Source organism: Leptinotarsa decemlineata, unplaced genomic scaffold, assembly GCF_025532065.1.
Source record: "Leptinotarsa decemlineata unplaced genomic scaffold, Ldec_3_MD MMD2_tig00003348_RagTag_RagTag, whole genome shotgun sequence".
Taxonomy (NCBI): Eukaryota; Metazoa; Arthropoda; class Insecta; order Coleoptera; family Chrysomelidae; genus Leptinotarsa; species Leptinotarsa decemlineata.
In genome coordinates, this window is record NW_027412588.1 from 699149 (window position 1) to 717181 (window position 18033).

The following is an 18033-nucleotide window of genomic DNA, read 5'->3' on the forward strand; positions in this document are numbered from 1 at the left end:
TGTACCATAAATTATTCAAATGAATCTCTCAATATACGCAAAGCCACGTAAATTTGTGCATCGATTACGTCACACGCGCCTCTCGCTCTCACACACACATGCACCTCTTTACATGAAATATTAATTATTTCCCAAATCTAAGTATATTTTCCTATCTTCAATATGATAATGACAATTACATTCTATGGAAATCAAAAATAAAAATGCTGTCAAGTATAATGAATGAGTCAATTTCGGTCCCGACAAAACTAACGCTGTAAATACCCAACATTCGCAGTTAACTTCAATATCTTACGATGGTGTAGAGGCTAAGGACAATGTCTACGGCGCGGACGACCCAGGTTCGAATCTCATAACTATAAACTTTTTTTAATTAAAATCACGTGACTGAAGGGGGCCGAGGGAGCTGATAGGTTAGGTGAAGTACCAAGGGGGCCGAGGGGCGGAGTTCTACGCTTAAATCGCTACTATACTCGTTCCATCCTGCGTCGATGACGTCACACGTTTCCCCCTCACAGACACCGTCCTGCACCCTCATTGACATTTGACAGTTGCACAGACACCGATCCGTATTGACAGACATCATAAAACCGGCAACTGCGCATACTGCGTCGCGTGACAACACCCATATGTCTAGTGTTTACAGTGTTCTTCTTCAACCAATAGATAGTTCAGCTTGTGACTCATAGGTGGCGCTAGGATTAGTGTTCACAGTGTCCTTCTTCAACCAATAGATAGTTCAGCTAGTGACTCATAGGTGGCGCCAGTGTGGTGTACTCGCGACGATGCATCTGGGTCACGTGACAATTTGGAGCGCTCTGATTGGTGTACTCGCCATTCTCTGCCGTACGCGTGACCTTGAAAGGAACCAAAAATTGCAGAATGAACCTTAGCCATTTTCCATGTTAATTTCCATAAGGAATGAGCCAGAACTCTTGCAGCCTATTTACTTATAAGCTTAAGTAGGAATGAACTAAAATCAGGAATGATTTCTAAAACGAAATACAATGCGATCAGTACTGTTGATCTTCAGAATGCTTATCATTAAACAATGATTTCTGAAAATGATATGATTGTTCAAACATACGAATCACTGCAGATGAAATAATATCTAATGAACAAGTCATTTCAAGACCAATAATATCTATTGAGACTTGTTTTAGGCTTATGTTAAGAATCAGGAGTTCTTCAAAATATTTGAATAACTACGATCGTTTATATTTATTCCATGAAATAGTGGTTTTAATGTTGTACCTCAATTATGTCAATACTGTTGAAAACTAGAACAAAAATAATGTCTCTCGATGTTGTTAGCACAATCAGGAGGTGGTCTTACACCTCCTGATAATGCTAGCTTGGTTAGTGGAACGCGCGTGAAGGGAGAGATTTTTGTTCGTATACCAATTGTGGGAATATTATTACCATGTAGCCCAAGATGGAAGAGCTGCCAGACCTACGCCGTTCAAACACATCTTCCTCACACGATTAAAATTAATGATGATATAAAATGATGGATGTAGTCGTTGATTCGTAATAGGAGATCATCATGAACAATGAGAAATAAAATTTCCTGTTTCATACCATTTATTAACCACGAGTTTAGGACGAAACGCCAGTTACAAATACAGTGTTAAAAAACAGTTTTATTTCCTATTTTTCATAATGATAATATGTTTATTTTGAATTTTGCAGTGGACATAACAAAAATATACATATTTACATATCTGAATTATTATAGTTCTAAAGGGTTTATTTATTTCATTGAACGGAACTCAACCCTTTACAATCAATAAATGTAACAATTAATATGTGGTACAACTATTATACAACCAATATCTATATTATAAACAAAATAACTAGTGATGAAACTTTGTAGGAGATCTGATGTATAAAGCCGATGATCTCTTAAACAGTCGGAGATACACCAAAAAAATTGAGTTAGGTTCGTTTGCTAGAAAAAGGTTACCAGTTTTAGCATCTTTAGATGTCGTTACCAGTCTATATCTCCAGAGATAAGTCTGAAAAGAACTGATAATAAGTCGGCTTTCTATTGGGAACAAATGAGAATACTTTCTGATTTTGGAATAAGTATAATCCCCTGCTTGATGAGCCAGTCTGAAAACACTAGTGTGGGGGAATGTGTTCTGAATAGATTCCAAAGATTGTTTCTGTAATATGAGGGCCATGTCGGGATTTTCCCCCTTCAAGTCACCAGGACTTGACGATATATAACCAGCCCTTCTTCAATGGGGACTGGATATTCTTATGCCGCACCCTGTTGGAATATTCAGAGCCTCTCTAGCTCTGAGATATATTCCCAGTAAGTGGAGAGAAGTACGAGTAGTATTTATACCAAAACCAGGTAGAATGGACTACACCTTACCAAAATCATTCCGACCAATTAGTCTCACATCGTTCTTCTTAAAAACTATGGAGAGGCTATGTGAACGGTACATAAGAGATGAAGTACTAGTTCACAACCCACTTCATCCAAATCAGCATGTATATACTCCGGGAAGGTCTACTGATTCGGCCCTTCACCATGTGGTTGGCAGAATCGAGAGATCATTGGACAACAAAGAATCCAGGGTATATTCATAGATATCGGGGGAGCGTTTTATAAAACAACCTTTCCAACAATTACCCAGCAACTAAACTCCAGGAATGTACCCCTGGTAGTAGGAGAATGGATACTCAAGATGCTCTCTAGTAGAGCAATAAGTATCAGGGAGTAGTCTTATCACCCCTTCTCTGAAACATAGTTCTGGATACCCTGATTAATCACCTCAACAATAATGGATTTTACACAATGGCATATGCAAATGACATAGTTATCTTGCAAACCGGCAAATTTGTGAACACACTGTGCGATAGAGCGCAGGATGGGCTCAAATTTTAGAAATATGGTGTAAGGAACACTAACTGTCGATCCTTCCCAAGAAGACAGATGGCTTAAAACCTCCCGAAATCTTCAAAAGCAAACTAAACTTCTCTGAAGAGGTAAAATACCTTGGTACTATCCTCGACAGGAAGCTAACATGGAACTCTCATCTACAGAGTAGAGCAAAAAGAGCATACGTGGCGTATGAGCAATGTCGGAGAACAGTGGGACGCGCATGGGGTCTTTCACCCCTTGTGGTCACCTGGATCTACACTGCAATAATAATACTTATGTTAACGTACGGAGCCATTGCATGGGGACCGAAAGTTCTAGAAGCAACGGCTATCCTGAAATTATATCAAATACAGCAAATGGCTTGTTTAAACATCACAGGAGCCATGACAACAAAATCTACTGCGGCAATGGAATTAATTACGGGTCTGACCCCTCTGGACCTGTACGTTAAGGAGGTTGCTAATGGCCATGGTACGATTGCGTACGGCTGGTGTAAACTTCGAAGTAGGAATGGGTCAATTGAGGCTGGGCCTATGGCGAGAAGCGCTTACTGCGCAACCTCTGCTGCAGGCAACCAGTGATGCAATTGAACCCAGGTTTATGTTTTAATAAACCCTACAAAATACAAATAAAACAGAACACAGAGTCAGATGCTACAAATACAATACGCATATATACAGACGACTCAAAAAACTCAGGATGTGGAGTGTACTCCAGATCACTAAGCCAAAGGATTAAGTGGGGAATGGGAAAAAATACCTGCGTGGTCCAAACAGAACTGGCTGGTATCTCAATCGACACAAAAGAAATAACCAGGAAAGGAATTTCTGGAAAAAACATAACAATCTGCACTGATAGCAGACAAGCCCTATTAGCCTTGCACAGACAACGTGTAACCTCAGGGCTAGTACTAGAGTGTCACCAAGATTTAGCCAAAGCTTCGGTAGATAATAATATTATCCTGAGGTGGTTGAAAGGTCACGACAGGAGTAATTGCCGACTCTTTAGCCAAGGAAGCCACTGGACTAAGAAGAAGAATTTTTGGATCCAGTGGCAACTAGGGCCTGATGACTTCAACAATTACAGAACTAGCCAAATGTTCCACCCATGCTTAATCCCTAAAGAGATGGGATGAAATCAAAAGATGCAATCTTGCCAAGATCACCTTGGGCGGCCCTGGAAAGCTGGCGCCGAAGAAAATATCTGGCGATGACCAGGAAAAATCTATGCTTAACAGAAGGATTTCTGACTGGCCACTGTCAACTAAGGAAACACCTCCATAATATGGGGCTAGTGGACACACCTCTATGCAGAAGGTGTGAACAGGAAGATGAGTCTGTCAGGCATGTCCTATGCGAGTGCCCGGAGTTATCGTCAATAAGAGAGTGTGTGTTCGGTAAGTCTTGGCCTACACCTGCCGATACAAAGGAGATGTCTCCTAGTGACCTGTCCACCTTCCTGGAAAGAACAGAATGGACGATGATTCAGGAGAACAACTCCTCGTGAGGATGTACAATGGGTCACATGTGGCCTAAGTTCTGTGGGCTTACACTCACCCTTCCTACTCTACAGATACAGATGAGGGCATCAAATAACGGAAGCATAATCTATTTTGGAACAAATCAAAGAACAGTTCAAAAAGTGTAGGTGAGAAGTCTTTCCTAATTCTACGAACATAACCAAGGAGTCCGAAACAAAATTACTCTAGAATTTGTGTACCCTGAAAACGATTACTAAGATGCTACTGAATATAGCAGATTATCAATTTAACGCTAGAGAACACGAACACAACTTTATTTCAAGTGATAAATGGTATAAACATTGATATTCTTAAATTTATTATTACCATTCTTTTACTTTCGTGACTTACCATACGCACGCTTTATATCGAAAATGGTCAATAAATATTATTATTTTTTTACCAAAGTCGGGCCCTGTCTTCAAAGCCCCGATACAATCAAGGGCCGTGCTAGCATCATCAGTGACTACTCCCAACAACGTGGAGTAAGCGATCACTGGGCCCAAGAATCATATGTCCTCAGCAGACGCAATGAGCCAAGAGACAGCCTTCTGCATTTGTCCGGTATTAATGCGGAAAATCGGTATGATATTTAGATTCGAGAGTAAAATGGGTGTAATAAAGAGGATCAATATTTCAATAACCGTCATTCGCCTATCTCATACAGGCAGATACGTAATTGCATAGGTAATGGATATTACATTCCTTCTCTCACCAATAATGCATGAAAAACTACGAATCAAAGTCATTCAACAACAATGTTTATCGTTAAAAACTAATTAATACAATTTACTGTATGATTTTCACTATAAAGGGTTTTACAAAAACGGTTTTTGTAAAACCGTTTATAGTGAAAATCATACAATAAACTGTATTAATTAGCTTTTAATATGGATTTTCATCAAGTATCGGCCAGTTCTATTCAATTTATCGTTAAACTGAAATATTTTCAAATTTAACTTGCATCAATTTCCTAATGTTTCTAGTTGGAAGTCTTTTCGATTCTTCGTCCTTGGTTTCTAATATTTCTTCTAATATATTTTCTTGTTTCTTGTCTGATAAAAATGATGTTTCTTTTACTAAAAATCAGCTGCATATTTTTTGTATTGGATCGAAATATTTGCCATTTCCTTTCAAAACACATACATTTTTTTGAGTTCACCTTTTTCATCTTCATCACTGTTATACTGGCTATATTGTCTTCGCCCAGATACGAGTAAATAATCCCAGCCAGCTGTCATTCAAGAGGAGATAAATTATCTTCTTCAACAAACAATAAATTATCAGGTTTAGGCTGATTCCCAGAAGTACGCCGTTTATATATTTGTTGTAATAGAACTAATCATCCCTGGGATCATCTTTTTCAGAGCGTTGAACTGTCTATGTCTCACTACCCCTTGATGAATTTTGCAAATCCACCAAGTCTCCTTCAATAAACTGATAGGTAAGCTAACTATAAATCCGTCTTAATCATCTCTTTTTTTTTCTTATGTAACTTTTTATTCTCGCTATTAATTATATTACAATACATAATGAAATTTGGAACAATCATGAAATACAAATCAATTCAGAGAACTAATATTATCAAAAAGAGGAAAGAAAAAAAATCACCTCAAAGGTGCTGCTTTTTTACCTCTTGTTCATAAAAGAGGACATATGCATCATCGCTCACAAGTGATTTTGGCGAAATTGGGAACACGTGTGAATTGATGTATTCATGCCACGTGCCACTATATGGGTGTCTGCAATATGCTGTGTAATGCCCGTTGTAAGTAGTCCCACATTGTCTGCTGCATAATTGCTCATATCCAATTCATCTAAAGGAAAGTCAATGGGAACATTCAATGTGCCTCTGAATCTTTCCATTGGAGAGAATATTTTCAAATGAATTACTCAAATACGGGGAAACTTATAGATTGATGAGGGCTTTGTACATTTTCTTCTTTGTTGGCACCTCGAACACATTGGTTTTTCATTTCCATCCAGAGTTTCCTCTCTTGTAAAGGAATCCAAGTAATGTGACAAACTCAATTGGCCAGTTCTTTGTGGTATGGGAAGAGACAAATCCCAAAAAGGATCGAAGGTTACTGATACGTGTCCACAGTGTGTGCACTTCATAGTAGATTTAAAATAACCAACGAAATAGTCTACAATCTTAGAGTTGTTCATATTCAAATATCTCAGCCAGGACTCTTGTGCTTTTCTGCTGTCGCTCAATTTTTCGTCAGTCTACGTTAAGATCGGTTCAGGTTTCTCTGTAATTCTGTTGAGGTCCTTATATAAACCTTTTAAACGATATCGAAGAAATTCGTGGGCATCTTGATGGGCAGGACCCTTGAATCGAGGTGCAAATCTTTGAATCTGACTTTTGCAGTAGACTGTGTTAATTACTCTATCAGATGAATCTTCTGATCACAATTCTTTTATAACTTTTGCGAACACTTTGATAAAAACACCTTTCATACTAGAAATACTAGTATTGATATATTCCATGTATGTATCCTTTTTTAAGTATTCCAGCAACCATCCCGTGTTTGATAAACATTGGATTACACTGTTCATGAAACAGGTGTTTCCAAGATTTTTTAACCCATTGAACCCAATAGTTTTGACTGAAGAATGTATCGCCGATCTATTGTAGTAACTGTTGATACTATGTTTGCCACTACTATCTTCTTCTGAGTAAACACGGATACGATGATTCACCCCTTCATTGGATTGGTAGGATAAGGAATTCGAAGCAGAATAGCTCAAAACTGAATTGAATAATTAATTCTTCAGGGGATTGTGAGGGCCCAGCCAGAGGACTAAACCCAGCCTCATTTAGAGTTCCCACTTCCTTTTCTGTCAAAGCTTGACCGTTTTGCTGCGAGTCTTCCAAAATACTGCACAACTCCAGTTCTTGCACTGTCTGTACATATTCGTTGCGTTGCGTGAACACATGAAAATTGGATAGCGGCATCGTTGAAAGAGATTTGTGATAGATAATGCTCGATTGGGGATGAGGATAGGATTGGCTGTATAGACTACAGGCCCATGTTAAAAAAGTTATGGGTCATTTGAACCACCAGGTGACCTATCTAGAACGATATAAGAGCATAAAATAATAAGATTCAGCACTATGCCGTCACTTGTAAGCTGTCCAACTGAGTGCAGGTGAGAATTCGAAAGTACAGGTGGAGTGAGTACATTTTGGTCACATATTTTTGTACGGCATTCTTACCACCGATAGATCCATTAAAAATAATAAGAAAACGCGCAGTGCCGTAAAAAAATGGTGCGCCACAAAGTCGGAATTTTTTTCTATTTTCCGACAATTACCGGGGTAAATTTGGTCATTTGATTTTGTACGGCATCTGTGTCATACTATTTCAATACTGCTTCTAATCCATTATTCCGCAACGCCGTACAAAAATCATGCGACAAGGAGAAAAAATCGAGGGTTGCAATCCCCTCTCTTTCCGTAGTTCAGGGGGTGATTTGACACAACATGAAATAAATTTATTTTGAAAGTATTTTATGCATAGATAATATTTTTTCATGTGCCGTACATTTTCGTTGGTTCAAAGGGGGAAAAAAAACTGAAAAAGAAAAAATCAAAAAGAAAAAATCCATATAACGAAATGTAAGGTGAATTTTTTTTTATACGGCATTTATTTGTACTAATTTTCATAGTCTTTAGTAATGATTTGAGAAAAAGCAAAATAGAAAAAAGTCAACTACAAATACAACAGTTTGAAGACAGTATTAACAATCGTTTGAATCCATTTTCATCTTCATTAAAAGATAACTTGTTATACAATATTAGTAATGGACAGTCTGCAAGTCATGGAGTCCATAAATTTCTAATGAATGTTGTGGAAATTGGAGAAGAGCAAAGGAAACAATTTTTAGAAAAATGTGCATCAAATCCACATCGATTTGAACAATTTATCCAGAGAAATGTTATTTATACTTTCAAAGCCAAGAAAATAGTGAAACGTCAAGATGGAAAGGTGACAGAGGTTAAACTACACAGGGATTTATTTGGAAGATTGTTAGGTATATCTGTACAACAAAATGTTGACATTGAGAAGGTTCTGGAGTACCCTCTGACCCCTGTTCCACTATCATTATGTCATATGGATGGAACCATTAATAAAACAGATAAATCGAAGCTGGTAAAACCTTTGATAGATAGGGAAAATATTGTTGAGAGTATTCCTAAGGAATTGGATGTCGTGATTATTGATGGATTTTTTTATCTGTATACTATTCGAGACATACCTTCTACCTTAGGCGCTATAAGTTATAATTTGCTCCGTAATCTAACAAATCACGTGGCTACGGAAATCCACGTGATCATTGATACTTACCCAACACCAAGCATAAAAGAATACGAGCATTCTATACGAGATAATTTAAGAAATGATGATTTCGTTATCGAAGGACCTCAAACGAAACGTCCGGCAAATTTCATAGCCGAATTAAAGAACATTAAATTCAAGCAAGCATTTGTCCAGTTCCTCGTCAATGATTGGTCGACTCAAGATAAAGCTACGTTGATTAAGCCTACACAAAAAGTGTTTCTAAATTATCAGCTATGTCATTCTTACAGAGAAGTGGCAGAATCTGTCGTTAGCGAAGTATCTGAAAAGTATACCTGCAGTGCTCACGAAGAAGCTGATACAAAAATAGTGTATCATGTTTGCGCTGTTGGGTCAAATACGAACATTTTGATCAAGTGTTCCGATACAGATATTCTCGTAATATTATTATCTAATATGAAACAAATCGTAGTAAATGTGGGCGAGAATCAGTTCAATGTCGATCGCAAAATATGGATGCAACTCGGAACCGGTAACCACGTGAAAAACATTGACGTTTGTGCTGTGTACAGAAACTTGGGCGAAAATCTCTGTTCTTCGTTGGCTGCATTCCATGCTTTTACGGGATGCGACTTCAATCCCGCATTTTATAGGAAGGGTAAAAACAGACCATTCAAAGTATTGGAGAAATCAGGGAAGTTCCAAGACGCATTCATTAAAATGGGGCATAATATGCTTGTTGCACTACTCATGGAACAAACTTTCAATGTTCTGCAAGAATATGTATGCCTTTTTTACAACGTAAAAGCAAGAAAAACAGTCAACGAAGCAAGGTGTATCATATTTGAAAGGATTTATACGCCGAAAAGTAGTAATGAAGCTTTCAAAAAGACAGCTATGAAATTGGAAGCAACGTCGTTTCCCCCTTGTTGCCGGGAGTTGGAGCAACATCTGAAGAGAAGTACCTACATAGTACAGATTTGGTGTAATGCCTACAAACAAGTACCGTCGACCTTGTTTTCAATAAACTATGGATGGGTTGTTAATGACGGTCGGTACGATTTCGATTGGTTTCACGGCGAGGAATGCCCCCAAAAAGTCTGTGACATAACGGAACCGGATGAGAAATCAGGCGAAGAAGATGATGACGTCATTGGTAAATAAATAAATCTTTACATTTTTAATTTGTACGTAAGACTTTGATTTTGACAGACATATTTATGTTTCAGAAAATAATAGAGAAGATAATTCGGACGTCGATGAAGACGTTAATTCCGATAACAACTCAGCAACTGATTCCGATACTGAATAATTGAAAGAAAAACCATATTTTTTATTATCATCATTAAATTTATCGAATTTTTCTAAAAAATGATTGTTTTATTTATTCACATCATTACAATGAAACAAATCAATTATATGTATATAAAAGTATATAAAACTGTTGATACTGGGATTGACATTTTCAATTCTTGGACATAATATACACACCGTTTCAGTTCAGTTACACGTCATAATGATTTTATCATATTATCAATTGTTCTCTTCAAAAATATGTTAATACCGTACTGTATCAGATGGCCATAAAGTACCCCTAAAATTGTAGCGTCACTTTCATCAGCCTAAAATATATGGTCTGCATAAAAATGTACGGCATCATTTTTTCCTAATTTATCTATGTTAATACTATTGAAAACAAGGAATAAAATGTATAAAACTGCTATATTTCATTAATCTATCATATTTAAACTTTTACAATAATTTGCAAAATTTCTCTATAATTTTTTTTAGAATGGTTTCTTTTGAACGGCAATACTATATAACAATTGTATTTTACAATATCATGTTAAAAAAAAGTTCCCGTACAGGATCAAATGACTTTACAGCTCTATAAATCAAGGATACGATGAAATTAAGATGATTATTGATATACATTCAAAGGAACAATTATTTTTTGACGTCATTACTTTTGATAGTACTTTCGAGTGCTAGATAATGTTTTGGAACTGAAGCCGTACTTTTTCAAATCACCCCTTGGACTACGGAAAGAGAGGGGATTGCAACCCTCGATTTTTTCCCCTTGTCGCATGATTTTTGTACGGCGTTGCGGAATAATGGATTAGAAGCATTATTGAAATAGTATGACACAGATGCCGTACAAAATCAAATGACCAAATTTACCCCGGTAATTGTCGGAAAATAGAAAAAAATTCCGTCTTTGTGGCGCACCATTTTTTTACGGCACTGCGCGTTTTCTTATTATTTTTAATGGATCTATCGGTGGTAAGAATGCCGTACAAAAATATGTGACCAAAATGTACTCACTCTACCTGTACTTTCGAATTCTCACCTGCACTCAGTTGGACAGTTTACAAGTGACGGCATAGTGCTGAATCTTATTATTTTATGCTCTTATATCGTTCTAGATAGGCCACCTGGTGGTTCAAATGACCCATACATTTTTCAACATGGGCCTGTAGTCTAGTACTATCATAGGTAGATGCCGATATTTTTTATTCATGGGAAACATTGATAATTCACTTAGGGTTTTTGATTGAGGAATTGTACCTCAACATGAAGCTGCATTTCCTCTTTAAATCAGAATGCTAATATTTTGAATCAAGAAAGCTTGAATCAAGCTCTTGGGTCATTCGTCTCTTTGGAGATCCTGATGCCGATTTCACGAATGAACTCCAATGCTTGGGGGCCTAAGGTACCAAATGTTTCGATTCCTATTGCATAAAAAATGAAATTATCTCCCAAATAATTGTATTTTCGCATTTTTGACAATTCCGCTGATGAAGCTGATGAAACTGCTGCACTGCTGGATACAGAAGTCGAAAGAACATGACAAGGAGCCAAAGTATCGACGCAGGTGAAATCGCAGACAACCGGTTTTCCTCTCCTCCAAGGAATGAGAGTCGTTTCCCATCATCAATACAAGTGCCTGGGGGTTCCGAAATGGAAGGTATATTTGCCGAACCTAAGGCACGTTTGATGACATCATTTACAGCTTGATGACGGGAAAAGCGCCCGGCGCTATATCTACAACTCAATCCATGATATCCTCGGGTGTTTTGATGACACTGCTTTTTTACGTGCCTTATCTATAGGAGATTTACCCAAGTCTAACAAATTATTCAAGGTTTTTTTTACAAGAGGAGTATCCCAGGTTTGTTGAACATTTTTTCTGGTTCTTGGTACTTCTAGATTAGTTCGTGAGATCCATAGTTGTTTGGCCTCCCTCGAATCGTTATCCGACGGAAAGGATGGTGGTAAAATTGAATCTATCATATTGATCACACTATAACTTGAAGAGAGGAAGGTAGGTAGTGAAAAAGCAGTGATTGTACGAATGCCTAAACCTCCATAAGATACAGGAAGAGTAGCCTGATGCCATGCATTGCTCTCCAATTGATCATTCAATAAAAGTCGAAGAGTGTTACGAATTTCCTCATCGACTTTGATCAGATAAATTTGGTGATGCCAGGTTGGAAAACGTCTCATGAGATGGAGGAGCTTTGAAATAGTCAAACAGTTTCTGAGAAGATGGAAAGCTACATGTCTTGGAAGAGCATGAACACGAGAAGACATAATTCTGAAATTATGTAATTTTTCCTCTAAAAAAGTGATGAATGATTCTTCTGTGAGAGGGGAACCAAGAAGAATTAAATTAGTTCTGTCAATTATGTTGATTCCAGGAGCAATGTCATTGAATTTTCTCGAAATCCGGTTCACTTAGAAAATGAAGTTCACATTTATGGAAGTTTAGTTCAAGCCCAATTTCCTTTGACTTTTTAATAACAGAGGAAAAGGCATTGAGAACTTATAGTCTCCTCCCAGAGAACCGTCATCTAAATACCAAGCATTCTCTCTGTTTTCAAATTTTTGATGATATTGTCTATACACAGGCAAAAGAGAGCAGGTGCTAATGGATCCCCTTGCTGTACTCCACGCTCTGATGATATTGTGTTTTCATCAAATGTCAGTATAGAAGGCCGGTAGTAGCATTGAAATACAAAAGGATATATGGAACACTATTTTGAACCGATTTCAAGATGAAGTCTCGATTCATCATATTGAAAGCATTCGTATAACCCAATTCAAGAAAAACTTTTCCGTCCTTGTACTTCTGTTCATTAATATATCTTTGGACAGCGTGGGATACGGCTTCACAATCACTTGGAGATCCAAAACCATATTGAAATGGACGAAAAATATAGGACAAATTTCTTCGTTCACAGTATCTGATAGCAAAACATTACAAAGGGCTGTTAGCGATGATAAAATCTTCGATGTAGCAGAACCAGCACTATAACTTATCAAGTCCTGCAGATGAGATGGCCTCAAAGAATCCAAACCTCCAGAAGAACTAGTACGAAAAGACATAATTGCTTGACGAACTTCATTCTCATTCACTACTAAAGAACTTGTTGAAAAGGAGTTAGTTTGGTAACAAATTCGAGTTTTTGACTGAGGATGCTTGGACTGAAGTTCACGAAAGGTTCACGAAAGAAGTTTCTCCCAGGATTCGGTGGAATTGTATTTGATACATTCATCGATGGTTTCGGTAACAGGAATATTGGTATTATTTCTTGAATGTTAATGAATTTTTCCATTATGTATCTTCAAACCAAAATAATTCTCAAAAGATTTGCAACAGGAATCGCAAAAAGATGTTGACAGTGACATGACATAAATTCGTCTTCATCATCTCATTTAGTTTTGAGATTTCACCTTGTTTTATCTACTTCATAGGCAATTGTCCCTGAAATTATCCAGCCACAATGAGTTTTCTGTAATATGGAGTGACCTAAATCAAGCCTGACCTAACCAACACACAATAGTTCCCAAAATATTTCTGCTACAAGCAATAGATCAATTTTTGGTGGTTTATAATCATCAGCTAGAATAAGGTTTTGAAGAATGTCCAATTTTGTCTTTTTGCCAGAAAAATTCGAAGCAACCTGATTAATGCCTATGATGGATAAATTATTAGAAAAATTATTTTTTTAGCAAGTAGTTGCAGATAAGCTGCCAGAAATATTCGAAGCACCCTGATTTACGCCTATAATGAGGATGTATAACAGTAAATGACAATAAAATTCCTGTTTTTGTGCTAACATATGAAACTGAAGCTGAATTTTTGCGCTTTGTCCTTGTGTGTTTGAGCGGAACCTTCTTTTTCCACGCTTTTTCCACGATGTTTTCATCTAGTTAATATGGAATTTTGAGTCTTACAGCGAAAAAGTAACGGATGATCCCTGCAAAGTGGACATTTGTGTTTAGAGGTAACAAATGATTAATTTGTCAAAGGTCTATTTCATTTGAATTTATTTGATTTTCCGCGTGAATCAGTTGATATCTTATTTATTTTATTTGGTTCCGTAACCTCTCATAATTGACACCTTTGGCACAGAAATCGCAAGAAATCATCCAATTTAGTATCACCTTCCTTATCAGTATTGATGTGACTCAGTGCAATTATTTGATTGTTCTCAAATATTTTCTGTAATGGCCATGCAACTGTGTAATTTTCCTCAGAAACTTCCAAAGAACGTAAAACTTTCGCCACATCACCCCTGAGGGCACTTTTCAAATAGTAAAATGATTGTATTGCACTCAAAATCACATTTAAATGTATAAGAGTTCTGAAATTATTATAAAAATCCGGCCATTTCATGTATCCAACCTGAGAAATCGGAATTTCAGTGATCAGAAGTTTAACTGAGGGTTTACGCCTCCACCCCCCGTGAAGATGTAACACACTATTCTGAACCTGATATTCTGCAAATTTTTTCTTTGGTTTACCTATGAATTTTTCAACTATTTCTAGTGGTTAAATATCTTCAACCCCTTTCAACTCTTCAAATTTTATTTGAACTCCATCAAATTGTTTCCACAATTCCTCACCCTTTCCACTACGAGTAGCTAACTGCTCAAATGTTCCTCTGTTTCATTATAAATTCTACGAGTCTATCCACATGTGTAGTTATGTTATCCTGCTTGATTCCTATTTTTTTATAGAGATTTTCTAATAATTAATAAGTATTTGACACACATAAAAGAACATACATTCACTCCAAGAAATGGAAATGATAGGAAACGCACTCACCCCGTTCCTGTGATGGCTTTTGCTGTTGTTGACTTTGTATTTAATTCAAACATTATCAGCTGCCTCGTGCCCTAGTTGCATCAGACTTTTTATAATCCGAAACCCTGTCCCGTGTTGTTTCTCCGATTGTTGCTCATTCTGCTGCTGAAATTTCAGAAATGCCTACTTTTTGTTGTCCACATAGGTGATACTTTTTTTTTTCAATCATAAGTTTCATGCTACTTTAAAGTATCTCGAACAATGATGACAATTTTAAAACAAGTGATGCATTATTCTGTTTCTCAACTGAAGAACAGAATAAAGTGGTTCACTCCTTGAATTCTCTTCATTAGGCTGATCATATATCTCATCATTTTCGGTAGAAACGGAAGAGTTATTTCTACTTTTCTATCAAACATCGATTTGAAAGAACCTTTGCCAGTTGTTAAATGAGATATCGAACGATGATTCAAGAAAAAATTTTTGATTTTAACTTGGTAATTGTGTTTTTTCAATTTTGAACATGAACTTATTATCTTGAAAATATTTACGCTTCTTTCCACTAATCCATTCGCTTCTGGCCAATGAGGTGTTCCATTTTTACGCTGAAAAATGCTTGGTATTCCAAAAATTCCAAATATGTTGAATAATTTATTTGCTACTGGTTCAAATGAAATACTGTTCAATACTTCAACAATTGAAAATCGACTGAACTCGTCTATTAATATGATTTAATAGTGAAGAGGTGAAATACCTTGGTACTATCCTCGACAAGAAGCTAACATGGAACTCTCATCTACAGAGTAGAGCAAAAAGAGCATACGTGGCTTATGAGCAATGTCGGAGGACAGTGGACGAGCATGGGGTCTTTCACCCCGTGTGGTCGCCTGGATCTACACTGCAATAATAAGACCTATGTTAACGTATGGAGCCATTGCATGGGGACCGAAAGTTCTACAAGCAACGGCTGTCCAAAAATTATATCAAATAAAGCGACTGGCTTGTTTAAACATCACAGGAGCCATGAGAACAACACCAACCGCGGCAATGGAATTAATCACGGGTCTGACCCCTCTGGATCTGTACGTTAAGGAGGTTGCGTTAATGGCCATGGTACGATTGCGCACGGCTGATGTAAACCTCGAAGTAGGAATGGGTCAATTAAGGCTGGGCCAATGGCGGGAAGCGCTTACTGCACAACCTCTGCTGCAGGCAAACAAGTGATGCAATTGAACCTAGGTTTGTGTTTAATAAACCCTACAAAATACAAATTGAGCAGAACACAGAGTCAGATGCTACAAATGCAATACGGATTTATACAGACGGCTCAAAAACCAAAGAAGGCTCAGGATGTGGAGTGTACTCCAGATCACTAAGCCTAAGGATTAAGTGGGGAATGGGAAGAAATACCAGCGTCGTCCAAACAGAACTGGCTGGTATCTCAATCGCCACAAAAGAAATAACCAAGAAAGGAATTTCTGGCAAAAACATAACAATCTGCACTGATAGCAGACAAGCACTATTAGCCTTGAACAGACAGCGTGTTAACTCAGGGCTAGTACTAGAGTGTCACCAAGATTTAGCCAAAGCCTTGGTAGGTAATAACATTATCCTGAGGTGGGTTAAAGGGCACGACAGGAGTAAAGGTAATCGCATTGCTTTAGCCAAGGAAGCGGCTGGACTAAAAATTTTAGGACCCAGTGGCACCCACGGCCTGATGACTTCGACAATTGCGGAACTAGTCAAATGTTACATCCATGCTCAATCCTCAAAGAGATGGGATGGAATCAAAGGATGTAATCTTGCCAGGATCACCTTGGGCGACCCTGGGAAGCTGGCGCCGAAGAAATATCTGGCGATGACCAGGAAAAATCTACGCCTTACTGTAGGATTTCTGACTGGCCACTGTCAGCTAAGGAAACACCTACATAATATGGGACTAATGGACACACCTCTATGCAGGATGTGTGAACAGGAAGATGAGACTGCCAGGCATGTCCAGTGCGAGTGCCCGGAGTTATCGTCAATAAGAGAGTGTGTGTTCGGCGAGTCTTGGCCTACACCTGCCGATATAAAGGAGATGTCTCCCAGCGATCTGTCCACCTTTCTGGAAAGGACAGGATGGACGATGACCAAGGAGGACAACTCCTCGGGAGGATGTACAATGGATCACATGTGGCCTAAGTACGTGGGCTTACACTCACCCTCCCTACTCTACAGATACAGATCATTCAATACTTTCCATCAGGAAACGGGCCTGCGAAATCTATATCTACTCTTTCTCAACCGTAATTTGATGATTCATTGGCAGCTATCGGATCCCTATGATTTCCATTCGTTGCTACTTGGCATATATAACATCTTGATATGTATGCAGCAACCATTTTATCCATCAATGGAAACCAAACTTCGAGTTTGCGTTCTTCATTCGAGTTATATGAATATATCTTAGTTTCATTCGCTTTCTGTTTATAATTGCGATATAAATTGTTATACGTAGTTTTGCTGATTATGTTCACATATGTATCAATGCTGAAAATAGTTATTTTCTCCTATATTTCTACATATATGTACTTTTGGGCTTTTGATGGACTGCACCGTTAAAACATTATAATTGTCAGTTGATCGCCTCGCATCACTTGATTGGTTATCGACATCACCCGATTGGTTGTCGAATCCAAAAGTATATTTCAACAAATACCCATATATAGGAACGATTGTTGTGAACGTTGTTGATGATATTGGTAGCAATTTTCAAAAAATGTGTCTTTTTGAAATACACTCGAATATTTTTGTAAACAAACTCTTGCAAAATGTCCTACACGCTCACAAGAATTACAAGTTTGTTGTTTCAGAATGGAAACGTCCTTATAAAACATGTATTTTTAAACCGATTGTTTTTTAAAGATAAATACTCGAGAAGAATACTATAACACCAAATTTCATGAATGTGTCTTCGTTTTCCAGCCGTATAGTTTTGAAATGGCATATGTCATAATTACTTCTGAATGCGTTCGACTTTGAAAAAACTTTCATAAACATTTCAACTACTCTTCTAGATTCAGCTGGTTTCTCTTCATCGGTTTTCATCTAAATCTGTTTATCATTAAATAAAATGAGTAAAGAAAGTTTTATAATATAACACTTTATTGTAAGATTTTCTTTGAATAGTAAACAATCGCAACATGTGTTCCCTATACAATAGCTTCCTCAAGTG

General features: G+C 37.5%; 3 protein-coding genes across 3 annotated transcripts in view; 1 reads left to right on the top strand and 2 right to left on the bottom strand.

Annotated features, from left to right (window-relative positions):
• LOC141483432 (uncharacterized) overlaps positions 1 to 18033 on the bottom strand; it is a 392800-nt gene that overhangs the window by 148003 nt on the left and 226764 nt on the right. The window lies entirely within an intron of this gene.
• Positions 1 to 18033, top strand: part of Hus1-like (Hus1-like checkpoint clamp component) — a 52665-nt gene that overhangs the window by 25604 nt on the left and 9028 nt on the right. The window lies entirely within an intron of this gene.
• Positions 6309 to 7377, bottom strand: LOC141483387 (ubiquitin carboxyl-terminal hydrolase Usp2-like). Its single transcript, XM_074178036.1, has 4 exons — positions 7252 to 7377; positions 6832 to 7178; positions 6710 to 6749; positions 6309 to 6644 (listed from the first exon to the last, which is right to left on the bottom strand). The coding sequence occupies exons 1-4, from the start codon at positions 7375 to 7377 to the stop codon at positions 6309 to 6311; spliced, it is 849 nt and encodes a 282-aa protein (XP_074034137.1).